Source organism: Pseudoliparis swirei, chromosome 2 (assembly GCF_029220125.1).
Source record: "Pseudoliparis swirei isolate HS2019 ecotype Mariana Trench chromosome 2, NWPU_hadal_v1, whole genome shotgun sequence".
Classification (NCBI taxonomy): Eukaryota; Metazoa; Chordata; class Actinopteri; order Perciformes; family Liparidae; genus Pseudoliparis; species Pseudoliparis swirei.
In genome coordinates, this window is record NC_079389.1 from 24,518,645 (window position 1) to 24,532,297 (window position 13,653).

General features: G+C 53.0%; 1 protein-coding gene across 1 annotated transcript in view; it reads right to left on the minus strand.

The window, feature by feature from the left end:
- Window positions 1–13,653, minus strand: part of enox1 (ecto-NOX disulfide-thiol exchanger 1) — an 81,662-nt gene that overhangs the window by 19,137 nt on the left and 48,872 nt on the right. The window contains exons 7-10 of the mRNA XM_056437456.1: window positions 6,767–6,903; window positions 6,425–6,631; window positions 5,921–6,154; window positions 1,173–1,385 (exon numbers count right to left, since the gene is read on the minus strand). Coding sequence (XP_056293431.1) covers window positions 1,173–1,385; window positions 5,921–6,154; window positions 6,425–6,631; window positions 6,767–6,903 — 791 coding nt within the window. The remainder of the gene's footprint in view (window positions 1–1,172; window positions 1,386–5,920; window positions 6,155–6,424; window positions 6,632–6,766; window positions 6,904–13,653) is intronic.

Consider the following 13,653-nt stretch of genomic DNA (forward strand, 5'->3'; position numbering starts at 1 on the left):
ATGTACTTCTGCGCTGTAGTGCGGTAAACAGTACTATCCAGTATATATATGTATATTTTATGTACTTAGTACCAGAAGAAGGAAGGAAGTCTACTTGTCACTGCAGCTTTAAGACTTTTAGAGAGACGGAGACGAGAGTCTCTCCGCTGACCTTCAAACCTCTGGTTGACCTCCCGGCTGATGGAGCTGATGGGGGAGGAGGGTTGTCATGGAGACCGCGCTGCAGAGTGAACGACTCGATGGGGGAGAGGAACACCCCGTTCATCAATGACATGATATAGATCCACCGAGGAGGATCACGACTCCTGATCCTGATCCTGTTGAAGCTGTTTTTAAATGTTTATTGTTTCTTTGTGGGGTGAACATCAATAGATGAAGAGGAAGTGATGAAGCTGGTTTATTGCTCCTCTAAGACCAGCTAGAGCCCCTCAGAAGGAGCTAGAGACCCTCAGAAGGAGTTTGAGATCCTCAGAAGGAGCTCTAGCCCTTCAGAAGGAGCTTGAGATCCTCAGAAGGAGCTCTAGCCCCTCAGAAGGAGTTTGAGACCCTCAGAAGGAGCTCTAGCCCCTGAGAAGGAGCTTGAGACCCTCAGAAGGAGTTTGAGACCCTCAGAAGGAGCTCTAGCCCCTCAGAAGGAGTTTGAGACCCTCAGAAGGAGCTCTAGCCCCTGAGAAGGAGCTTGAGACCCTCAGAAGGAGCTCTAGCCCCTCAGAAGGAGTTTGAGACCCTCAGAAGGAGCTCTAGCCCCTGAGAAGGAGCTTGAGACCCTCAGAAGGAGCTCTAGCCCCTCAGAAGGAGCTTGAGACCCTCAGAAGGAGCTCTAGCCACTGAGAAGGAGCTCTAGCCCTTCAGAAGGAGCTAGAGACCCTCAGAAGGAGCTCTAGCCACTGAGAAGGAGCTCTAGCCCTTCAGAAGGAGCTAGAGACCCTCAGAAGGAGTTTGAGACCCTCAGAAGGAGCTTGAGACCCTCAGAAGGAGCTCTAGCCCCTCAGAAGGAGCTAGAGACCCTCAGAAGGAGCTTGAGACCCTCAGAAGGAGCTCTAGCCCCTCAGAAGGAGCTTGAGACCATCAGAAGGAGCTCTAGCCCCTCAGAAGGAGCTTGAGACCCTCACAAGGAGCTTGAGACCCTCAGAAGGAGCCTTGGTTCCGGGTGAGGGACTAACGGTTCTTACACTGGTGCAGGATGGCCAGCAGGGCGTTCTTGAAGACCTCCTTGGCGCGCTCCATCTCCTCCTCGTGCTCCGCCTTCTCGCTCATCAGCCGCCGCACGTGGCCGTTGGCCGACTGGATCATGGAGTAGAAGTGGTTGGCGGTCCGGCGGTTCACTTCGCCGCGGTCGATCCAGCTGAACAGAACCACCGTCGCCTCGCTGAAGTTATGGTCCTCTGAAGAGGGAAGATATCAAATATCAGTGTTGATGGATCTGAACTATCTCATTGGCAACTCTTTAAAAACAAACTAGAACTAGAACCACAGAATATAACCAATTCTAGCTAGAGGTGGTGCTCCATGCCGACTACCAACTACTATACACTCAGACTCATCGGATGTGTTGTGACTCTAATGACTGCTTCTGGTCACATGACATCTATTGTTCATCTGGTCACATGACATCTATTGTTCATCTGGTCACATGACATCTATTGTTCATCTGGTCACATGATATCTATTGTTCATCTGGTCACATGACATCTGTTGTTCATCTGGTCTCATGACATCTATTGTTCATCTGGTCACATGACATCTATTGTTCATCTGGTCACATGACATCTATTGTTCATCTGGTCTCATGACATCTATTGTTCATCTAGTCACATGACATCTATTGTTCATCTGGTCACATGATATCTATTGTTCATCTGGTCTCATGACATCTATTGTTCATCTGGTCACATGACATCTATTGTTCATCTGGTCTCATGACATCTATTGTTCATCTGGTCACATGACATCTATTGTTCATCTGGTCACATGACATCTATTGTTCATCTGGTCTCATGACATCTATTGTTCATCTGGTCACATAACATCTGTTGTTCTGTCCATCCTGGAGAGGGGTCCCTTCTCTGTTGTTCTCCTGAAGGTTTCTTTCCTTTTTTGTTTGTTCCTGATCTGATGTGAGGTCCTGGGTCAGGGATGTCGATGATGTTTCTCTCCTCTGTCCTTATCCTTCTAGACCTTTCTGCAGCATTTGACACCGTGAACCACCAGATCCTTATCTCTTGTCTTCAGGACCTGGGATCTCAGGCACTGCACTCGCTCTTTTCTCATCCGACCTCAACGACCAAACTTATCGGGTAACTTGTAGAGGATCTGTGTTTGATCCTTGCCCTTTCATTACTGGGGTCCCTCAGGGCTCCGTCCTGGGTCCCCTACTCCTCCTCTCACTACTGGGGTCCCTCAAGGCTCCATCCTGGGTCCCCTCCTCTTCCTCTCACTATGGGGTCCCTCAAGGCTCCGTCCTGGGTCCCCTCCTCTTCCTCTCACTATGGGGTCCCTCAGGGCTCCGTCCTGGGTCCCCTACTCCTCCTCTCACTACTGGGGTCCCTCAAGGCTCCGTCCTGGGTCCCCTCCTCTTCCTCTCACTATGGGTTCCTCAAGGCTCCGTCCTGGGTCCCCTCCTCTTCCTCTCACTATGGGGTCCTCAAGGCTCCGTCCTGGGGCTCCTCCTCTTCCTCTCACTATGGGGTCCCTCAAGGCTCCGTCCTGGGTCCCCTCCTCTTCCTCTCACTATGGGGTCCTCAAGGCTCCGTCCTGGGTCCCCTCCTCTTCCTCTCACTATGGGGTTCCTCAAGGCTCCGTCCTGGGTCCCCTCCTCTTCTCTCTGTACACTAATTCTCTCGGCTCTGTCATTCATTCGCATGGCTTCTTCTACCATCGCTATGCTGATGACGCCCAACTGATCTTCTCGTTTCTCCGATCTGAAACACAGGTAGCAGAATCTCTGCCTGTCTGACCGACATCTCTTAGTGGATGTCTGCACACCACCTGAGGATCAACCCAGAGTGAGCTACTTTTCCTTCCAGGGAAAGGATCTCCCACCCATGACCTGACTACCACCTTCAACAGCTCTGTGTTGGCCCCGCCCCCGACTGCCAGGAACCTCGGGGTGACACTAGACAGTCAACTCTCCCTGACGGCCAACATCACTGCGACAACACGTTCCTCTGGGCACCACAACTCAAACGGCTCCCTGATCCTCCACGTTGAACCACATCCAGCCTCCTCACCGGTCCGGGTCATGAAGTCTTCATTAGAATGAGAATGCAGAGCGCTTAGCGCCTCCGAGCAGCGAACGCTCTGGAGGATTACACGGCAGCACAAAGGAGGAGGCGCCCGGCGAGAGGAGGAGAAAGGCCTCGTGACTCACGAGGAGGTTGTTCACCATGTTGGTGTTCACAATGAGAGACGCGCTTCGCCGGGTTCAGGAGCATCGCTTATTTAACTGAGTTGCCTAGCAACAGGCTGATAACAGGAAGCTGATGCGGTCGGCTTTCATCTCATTGTTGTTGTTGTTGTAGCTCAATGATTAACAAGCGGAACACTAATCTGACAGAGCAGTGCAATAATACTGTTGTAGTACTACTGTATACTATGATAATACTGTTGTAGTACTACTGTACACTATGATAATACTGTTGTAGTACTACTGTATACTATGGTATTACTGTTGTAGTACTACTGTACACTATGGTATTACTGTTGTAGTACTACTGTATACTATGGTATTACTGTTGTAGTACTACTGTATACTATGATAATACTGTTGTAGTACTACTGTACACTATGATAATACTGTTGTAGTACTACTGTACACTATGATAATACTGTTGTAGTACTACTGTACACTATGATAATACTGTTGTAGTACTACTGTATACTATGATAATACTGTTGTAGTACTACTGTACACTATGATAATACTGTTGTAGTACTACTGTATACTATGATAATACTGTTGTAGTACTACTGTACACTATGATAATACTGTTGTAGTACTACTGTACACTATGATAATACTGTTGTAGTACTACTGTACACTATGATGATACTGTTGTAGTACTACTGTATACTATGATAATACTGTTGTAGTACTACTGTATACTATGGTATTACTGTTGTAGTACTACTGTATACTATGATAATACTGTTGTAGTACTACTGTACACTATGATAATACTGTTGTAGTACTACTGTACACTATGATAATACTGTTGTAATACTACTGTATACTATGATAATACTGTTGTAGTACTACTGTACACTATGATAATACTGTTGTAGTACTACTGTATACTATGATAATACTGTTGTAGTACTACTGTATACTATAATACTGTTGTAGTACTACTGTACACTATGATAATACTGTTGTAGTACTACTGTACACTATGATAATACTGTTGTAGTACTACTGTATACTATGATAATACTGTTGTAGTACTACTGTACACTATGATAATACTGTTGTAGTACTACTGTATACTATGATAATACTGTTGTAGTACTACTGTATACTATAATAATGTTGTAGTACTACTGTACACTATGATAATACTGTTGTAGTACTACTGTACACTATGATAATACTGTTGTAGTACTACTGTACACTATGATAATACTGTTGTAGTACTACTGTATACTATGGTATTGCTGTTGTAGTACTACTGTACACTATGATAATACTGTTGTAGTACTACTGTATACTATAATAATGTTGTAGTACTACTGTACACTATGATAATACTGTTGTAGTACTACTGTATACTATGATAATACTGTTGTAGTACTACTGTACACTATGATAATACTGTTGTAGTACTACTGTACACTATGATAATACTGTTGTAGTACTACTGTATACTATGATAATACTGTTGTAGTACTACTGTATACTATAATACTGTTGTAGTACTACTGTACACTATGATAATACTGTAGTACTACTGCACATGATAATACTGTTGTAGTACTGTATACTATGATAATACTGTAGTACTACTGTATACTATAATACTGTTGTAGTACTACTGTACACTATGATAATACTGTTGTAGTACTACTGTATACTATGGTATTACTGTTGTAGTACTACTGTACTATGATAATACTGTTGTAGTACCACTGTACATGATAATACTGTTGTAGTACTACTGTACACTATGATAATACTGTTGTAGTACTACTGTATACTATGATAATACTGTTGTAGTACTACTGTACACTATGATGATACTGTTGTAGTACTACTGTATACTATGATAATACTGTTGTAGTACTACTGTATACTATGGTATTACTGTTGTAGTACTACTGTATACTATGGTATTACTGTTGTAGTACTACTGTACACTATGATAATACTGTTGATGTATCCTAACAAGTGTTCCTGCTGCTTTAATAAAGGTCTTCGTTTATATCTGATCAATATGAAACATAAATGTTCATAAACATGTTGAAGAGAAACTGAACCAGATGGAAATGTAGCTGAGAGAAAAACAGTTTAAATCATGGAGATAGAAATCAGCCACAGCAGGAGAAAGGGGGAGGAGGAAGAGGAGGAGGATGAAGAGGAGGAGGAAGAGGCTGAGGAGAAGGAGGAGGATGAAGAGGGTGAGGAGGAGGAGAAGGAGGAAGCGGAGGAGGAAGAGGAGGAGGAAAAGGGTGAGGATGAGGAGGAAGAAGAGGAAGAGGGTGAGGAGGAGGAGGATGAAGAGGAAGAGGGTGAGGAGGAGGAGGATGAAGAGGAGGGGGAAAGGAGGAGGAAGGACCTTCACACATGGTTGTTTTCAGTGAACGATTGAAGATGAATTCAGGTTTTGTCTCTTTGATAGAAACATTTAATATTCTGGTCTCTGGACGACCTTCAAGAGGTCAAGAGGTCATCAGAGCTCCTCGCCTCCTCCCCGCCTCCTCTCACCTTTCAGCCGCTCTGCTAACGCGGCCGCCTCGTGCTCAGAGAAGTGCACTATGGGAGGAGGAGACGGAGGCCTCAGCCGGTTCTCGTGGACCTTGCGGCGGTGCCGCTCCTCGCGGGCCAGGAGGCGCTGCTGGCACTCCCACTCGTACAGGTCGTCTCTGGCCTGGGCGAAGTCCACGTGGATCCTCCCCGAGTCCTTCTTGTCGGTGCTGGACCCGATCCTCATCCGGTACCCTGAGAGGAGACCAGAGCCACAGCGTGAGACAGGAAGTCCCTCCTCCTCCTCACAGGAAGTCACGCTCCCAGGTGGCTGGTCCACCTGAGCTTGAGGAAACATTGAGGAGTCACCCCCTGGTGGCCAGGAGAGAGAATGCAACTTTAACATATGAAGCATAGACTTCTATACAACCAGAGGAGCCCCCTGGTGGTCAGGAGAGAGAATGCAGCTTCAACACATGAAGCATAGACTTCTATACAACCAGAGGAGTATATGTGTAGAAGTACCTGACAGGTACATGGCCTTGTCCACCATGAACTCCTCACTGAAGCGGAGGTGGCAGAAGTTCTTCTTGCTGCGGCGCAGTGCTATGATCTCGCCACACGGGTCGAACACCTCTCTGACCAGCTCCTCCGTGGCGTTCTCCGGCAGCCCGCCGACAAACACCGTCTTACAGCCGGGGGGGCACTCCCGGGTGGATGGGGGGGGCAGGTCTGAGGACAGCACCACCATCATCATCATCAACATCATCATCACGTTACAATACAACCACACAGAGCTGAACCAATACGGTCATCAATGAATGGTGGTCCTGGTCCTGGTCTACAGGACTCGGGTTCAGGTCTCACTGGGGTTCTGGGGGAACAGCGTGCAGCTCTTGCTGTGGATGATCTCCTTGACGACCGGCATGTCGGGGGGGCCGGGCGGGGGGGGCACCAGACCAATGCCCCCCATCAGGGGGTTCATGGAGGCCAGGAGACCCAGACTGCCCAACCGAGAAAAAAAGAAGGGGGAAAACTTAACAGGGAAGGCCCGAAAAAGGGGGCCCCGAAAAAAACCAAAATTTGGCCGAAAAAAGGGAAAGGGCCAGACCCCCTCCGGCCAAGCCGGCCGGGGCCCGCCCAAGTTTTTAAAAGGACCGGGGCCCCAAGGGACCCCAAAACCAGAGGCCCCAAACCAGGCCGGCCGGCGCCAAAGGGACCCCGGGCCCCGGCGGACCAACGGAGACCAGGGAAAACAGAACCCCCCAACCAAAACCACCCCCAAAGGGAAAAAATGGGAAAACCAAAAGGGACCCGGCCGAAGGAAAAACCAGGCAAACTAACCAAAGCCCCGGCCGGGGAAAAAACCATAAGGGACCAACCGGACCAGAGAGAAAGGGGGGGCCCCCCCCCAGAAAGACCCGAGCCAGAGCCCCGGGGGCAGGGCAGACTCCCCAAAAAACCCCCGGACCCCCCCCGGCCGGCCAAAACACCCCCCAAACCGGGGCCCCGGAGGCCCAGGGGGACGCCCCCCAAAAAAACCCCCAAACCAAACCAAACGAGCCAAAACGACCGAGGCCGGGGAAGGTTTCCAGTTTGGGCCCGGGACAGGAAACCCCCCGGACCCCGAACCCACGGCCGCGGGACAGCCCCCCCCAAAAGGGCAGACCCGGGGGCCCCCAAACCAAAACCCCACCCAGGGCCCCCCAAAAACCAGACCAGAACCAACGGGGGCAGACGCCCAGAACCGAACGGAAAGAAACTAGGACAGGGCCCCCCAAAAAGGGACAAATGAAAAAGAAAAAAACCAACCGGGCCCGGAAAAGACGGGCCGGGAAAAGAAGAGACCAAAAACCACCGGAGACCAGAGACTGGACTAGGACCAGGACCGAACAAGGACCAGGACCAAAACCCGCCAGACGAGACAAACCAGAGGACGACCAGGACCAGACCAAGAACCGAGACCGAGACTGAGACAGAGACCAAGACCGGACCAGAAAGGGGACCGGACCAGAACGCAGACTGGACCAAACCAGAACTCGACCGCAGACCGTAAAGACCAGAGCACCAGAGACGCAACCGAGCCAGGCCCCACAGACGACGCAGCACCGAACCGAGACTGCAGACCGAAGAACCGACGAACTGGACCAGGCCAGACCGCAGAGACTGAACCGAGACCCCGGCCCAGAACGAAGAGACCAGAGGACCGAGACCGAGCCCGACTGCAACTGCAGCCGACTGGACCAAAAAGGACCAAGCAAACCAGACCAGAACCGTAACCAGGACCGGACCGAACCGAGCCCAACCAGAGCAAGACCAGGACCAGACCAGGCGGGACAACCGAGCCCGAGCCCAGCCAGAACCAGAGACCCCCGGACCAGAGACCGAGACGACTGACCGGCAGAGACCGGGACCGGCAAAACCCCTGGCTGAACCAGACCGAGCCAGAGCCCGGGGACGCCCAGAACCCCGGGACTGAGACCGAGACCGGAGACCAGGCCCAGACACCAGACTGAGCCAGAACCAGGCCCAAACAGACCGGACAGGACCAGGACAATGACAGGACCGGCCGGGCACAGAGACCAGGACCGACGCTGGAACCCAGGCCAGCACCGAGACTGCCGAGACCGGCAGCGACCGAGACTGGGACCGGGACCAGAGCCAGACTGGAACAGAGCCAGAGACCAGACGGTCGAGACCGGGAAAAGGACCGACTGCAGAGACCAGAGACCAAAAGAGCCAAGACCAGACGGGCCCAAACCAGAGACCAGACCAGACCAGAACCAGAGGACTGAGACTGCAGCGAACGGAGCGAACATGCAGAAACCAGAGACCAGACGAGCCCAGAGACCAGAGACAGAGACCAGAGACCAGAGCCAGGACCAGAACCAGAGACGAGCCCAGACGACTACCGAGACCAGACCAGACCAGAGACCGGGCCCCGAGACTGGCCCGAGCCCCGGACCGAAGGCCAGACCAGAGACCGTAATAACCGCACCGAGACCGAGACGACCGAGCCCGAGACCAGAACCACGCCAGACCAGCCAGGACCAACCGTGACCAGAACCCAACCGAACAGACCGGACCGGGCAGGACCAGACTGCAGCCTGAGACCAGCCCGCGAGACCAGGAGGGGACTGCAAGCCGGACCAGGACCAGAGAGAGACCAGACCAGCAAGACCAAAGACTGAAAACCAGACAGAATATAACGGCCACTGCAAACTGCAGCACCGAGACCAGGACCAGGACCAGCACCAGAGACGAACCCGGCACCAGACCAGAGACCAGCGGGCTGGGCAGCCAAACTGAGACCAGAGACCAGAGACCGCAGACTGGCACCGAGCCAGCACCGGGGCCCCGACTGCCCAGCAACCAGGACCAAAATAAGACCAGACCGGGGCCCCGAGACCGGGAAACCGGAACCTGCAGAGACCAGAGACCAGAGAAAAACCAGGCCACGGGAACCAGGGGGACCAGAGACCGAGACCGGGACCAGACTGAGCCAGAGACTGAACCAGAGACCAAAACCAGGAACCAGAAGGCCCAAGACTAAGCAGACCAGAGACCAGAGAAACACTGAGACCAGGACCAGGACCAGACCGGGACCAAACCCAAACCCGAAACCAAACCAGGAGACTGGGACCAGAGACGGGACCAGGACCGACGCAACAAGACCAGACCGAGACCAGAGACTGGACCGACGCAGAACCTGACCGAGCCCTAGAGACCGGGCCATTTAACCGAGACCGAGACCAGAGACCAGAGCCCGCAGACCGAACCGACCGAGTAGCAACCGCCAAGACAGACCGAGACCGCCCCGAGACTGCAAACCAGCAAGCAGACTGAAAGACTGAGCCCGGAACTGAACCGGGACCAGAACGGGGACCTGACCGACCGGAACCGCAACTGACCGGGACTGCACCGGCCAGACCGAGCCCCGAGACCGGCCCCGACCGAAGACTGAAGACCAGAGACCAACCGCATGACAGGACCGACCAAGACTGCATAACCGGGAACTGAACCGGCCAAACCGCCCATGACCGATACGCAGACCGATACCAGCAACGCAGAAAGCAGACCGGCCCCGAGACCGGCCCCGAGACTAGAGCCCGATAGCCCTGCCAGGCCCCGGGCCCTAAGCACCGCAGGACCGAGACCAGAGACCGAGCACCGCCAAAGCCGCCCGAACCGGACCAGAGACTGGACCGAGACGCATAAGACCAGAGCACCATAACTGCCGGGCCCCAAAGGACCAGGACCAGACCGACTGACCGGCAGACTGCATAGACCGGAGCAGACTGCAACCGAACGAGACCGCAGACCGACTGCACCAGCCCCGCAACCGGAGACCGAGACTAAAACCAGGACTGGGACCAGCCGAACCAGAGCCCCAAACCAGCCACTGGGGACCAGACGGCAGACCAAAACCAGAGCCACTCAGAACTGAGACCAGGACCAGAGACCAGAACCAGGACCCCAGAGACCAAGCCCGAAAGGACCAAACCAGAGCAGAAGACCAAACCGCAGACCGGATACGAGCCCGAGACCAGAGCCAGAGCCCACAGAGACTGACCAGAGACCAGAGCCCACGCGACCGGCACCAGAACGACCTGGACCGAACTGCAGACTGAGCCCGCACCACCAGGCTGGAAACCGCGGGACCGAGACCGGGAACCGAGACCGCCAAAACCCGAACCGCCAGCACGGGAACCGCAGAGACCGAGACCGCAGACCACTGAACCGGGACCGGACTAGAAAAACCGGGAAAACCCCGGGACCGGGACTGCAGAGCAAGACCGGCAAACGGAACTGACGGACCGGCCCGACCGAACCGCACTGCAAGACCGATAGAGACCGAGCCAGGACCGAGACCAGACCGGAACCGCACCTGAAACCAACCGCATGCGACCTGGACGCAAACCAGCCCCGAGCCCAGACCGATAGACGGGACCAGGACCAGCCAGAGACACCGGCACTGAGACTGCAGACCGCAGACCGACTGACAGTAACCGGGAACCGGGACTGCAGCAGACTGACGGGCCCCAAGACGCAGAGAGGACCAGAGACTGGGGACCAGAGACTGCATAACCAGACCAACCAGCAGACCAGGACGACCGACTGGACCAACCGAAGACGGGCCAGCAGAACCGGCCCAGGCCGAAAGACCGAGACCGCAACCAGACGCAGACTGCATAAGGACTGAGACCGCATACCAGTAAAACCAGCAACTGCAGAGACCAGAACTGCAAACAGAGACCAGAGACCAGACTGCACCCAGGACCAAACCCGGGAACGCAGGACTGGGACCGAGAGCAGACCGAACGGGGCCCCGGAGACCGGCCAAGACCGACTGCATAAACCGCAGAGACCAGGACCGGGAACCAGAGACCAGAGCAGAGCCCCGAGACTGGACGGAACCGAGCAGCGAACCAGAAAACATACCAGACCAGAGACCGGGACCGCAGACCAGACGCAGACCGAGCCCCGATAAACCGGCACCAGACAGAGCAAGCCCGGGACTGAAAGAACAGACCGACTGAGACCAAGCCCACTGGGACCAGAGACGACATAGCCCCGAACCGGCCAGACGCAGACGCATGCAGGACCGGAACCGGAGACCAACCAGACCTGAGCACTCAAGACTGGCAACTGCAGCCAGACCGGCAAACCAGCTACCGAGCACCGAGACCGAGACCGAGACCAGACTGGGCACCGCATGAGAACGCAGACTGAGCGGGAACTGGACCGGCCCAGCACCGAGACTGGAGACCGCCCCCAGACCGGACCGCAACCATACCGATGGACTAAAGCCAAACCCGGGCCAGACTGAAACCGGAAAAAACCGACCGGCCCCGGACCGGCCGGGGCAATAATGAAGCAAGCACCGGACCAACGACGATCCCAACCCGCCAGACCGGACCAGCCCAGACCGACGAAAACTGACCGACCGAGCCCGGGACTAACCCACACCGAGACCGAAAACCGAGACCGCCCGGGCAACTGAGACGGACCGCCTAACCGATAACCGAGCCGGCAGACTGAACCAGGCCCACCGAATGAGACCAAGAAAATTGCAAACCAACCGAGACCTTAACCGACCAAAAACCGGACCGCAGACCAAAACCAGACCGAACCAAAACCCGATAACCAGACTGGCCAAAGGGACCAGAGAGACCGAGACCGGGACTGAGACCGGGGCCAGAACAGCAGACTGACCAGACAAGCCCAGAACGACCAGAGACTGACCAGACCAGAACAGAGCCCGCAGACGACCGAGACCAAGAAGACGACTGAGACCAGAGACCAGACCGACCTGAGCCAAACTGCAGGACCAGACTGAGACCGCAGACCGGACGACACTGGGACCGGACCAGGACCAGGACCAGAAACCAGAGACAAACCAGACCAGGCCCGAGAGACCAGGACCAGAACGCAAAGGCAGCCCAAGACCAGACTGAACCCGGGGCCAAACAGGAACCAGCCGAACCGGACCAGAGCCCGGACCGGACCAGGGGACCGGACCGAGACGACGGACCAGAGACCAGGCCCAAACGGGGAAAAAACCGAGCCCGGAACGGCCGGGCCAGAGACCGGACGCCCGCAGGCCCGACCAGAGACGGGGACGAACCGAGACCAGAGAGGCCCAAAAGGGGGCCACATCCCCCCAGGAACCCGGGGAACTTGTCCAAATCGGATTTTACCCGCCCAAAGACTCACAAAAGACCATGAGTAAACCGGGACCAACAGCAAAAAAACCAATGAACCCCAGAACCGGCCCCCGCCCAGGTGAAGCCAAAAACAGGATTTTGGCGGGGCCTGGAGCAGCTGCAGAGCCACGAGGAGGAACACGCAGCCGAAGAGAGCCACTGGACCGGTAAGAGTCTTTTAGTCTACTACACGTTACGTGTCACGGTGTCCGTCCCAGTGTCCGTAACTTGTGCGCGGTGCTGACTAGTTTTGTATTTTACAGAGAGGATTCACCAGCACCTGCAGCTCCACCTGCAGCTCCACCTGCAGCTCCACCTGCAGCTCCACCTGCAGCTCCACCTGCCCGGCCAGCAGAGAGGTCTCGTGACACGATGACATGATGTTATTATAGTGAAGCCATATTGTAAATAGTCTGTCAATAGTTGTGTTCTGTTTTCTATTTCACAACATGTATATAATGTAGAATTGTTATTTATTTATGTACAATACATATTTATAAATAAAATAAAAATGTAATGGTCATTTTTTATTTGCACACACCCCATGAAACTTTATCTGCAATATGAAGTCATTTCTCAGTCCCATCCTTATCATTTTGGTGAATGTGTCACAGACCACATCATTTTTACTAAAAAAACGTTAATACAAAATTTGGTTTTCCTCATTTATTCAATTCAGTTTATTTGTAGAGACCAATTTCACAAATTTGAATCGGGAGTGCTTTACAATCTGTGCATATAGACATCCCTGACCTTTGACCTCACATCGGATCAGGAACAACAGAGGAGGATCCCTCTCCAGGATGCACAGGTGCAATTACATGTATCTAGCATTGTATTCATATATTTCACTGCTTTTGTGAACCTATGACCTTTGGTAAACCAATTTCAAACACCAAAACAGTTCGTCCACATAAGTAAAGGTGTGTTTTAGAAGAGATATGAATAATTTAAAAATCGAACTTCAATTGTCAGCTTTAGGGCCATATTTTCTCGAGTAGCGTCAGTCTTTGTGACGGGTTCATACACATGCTGACCAGATGACGC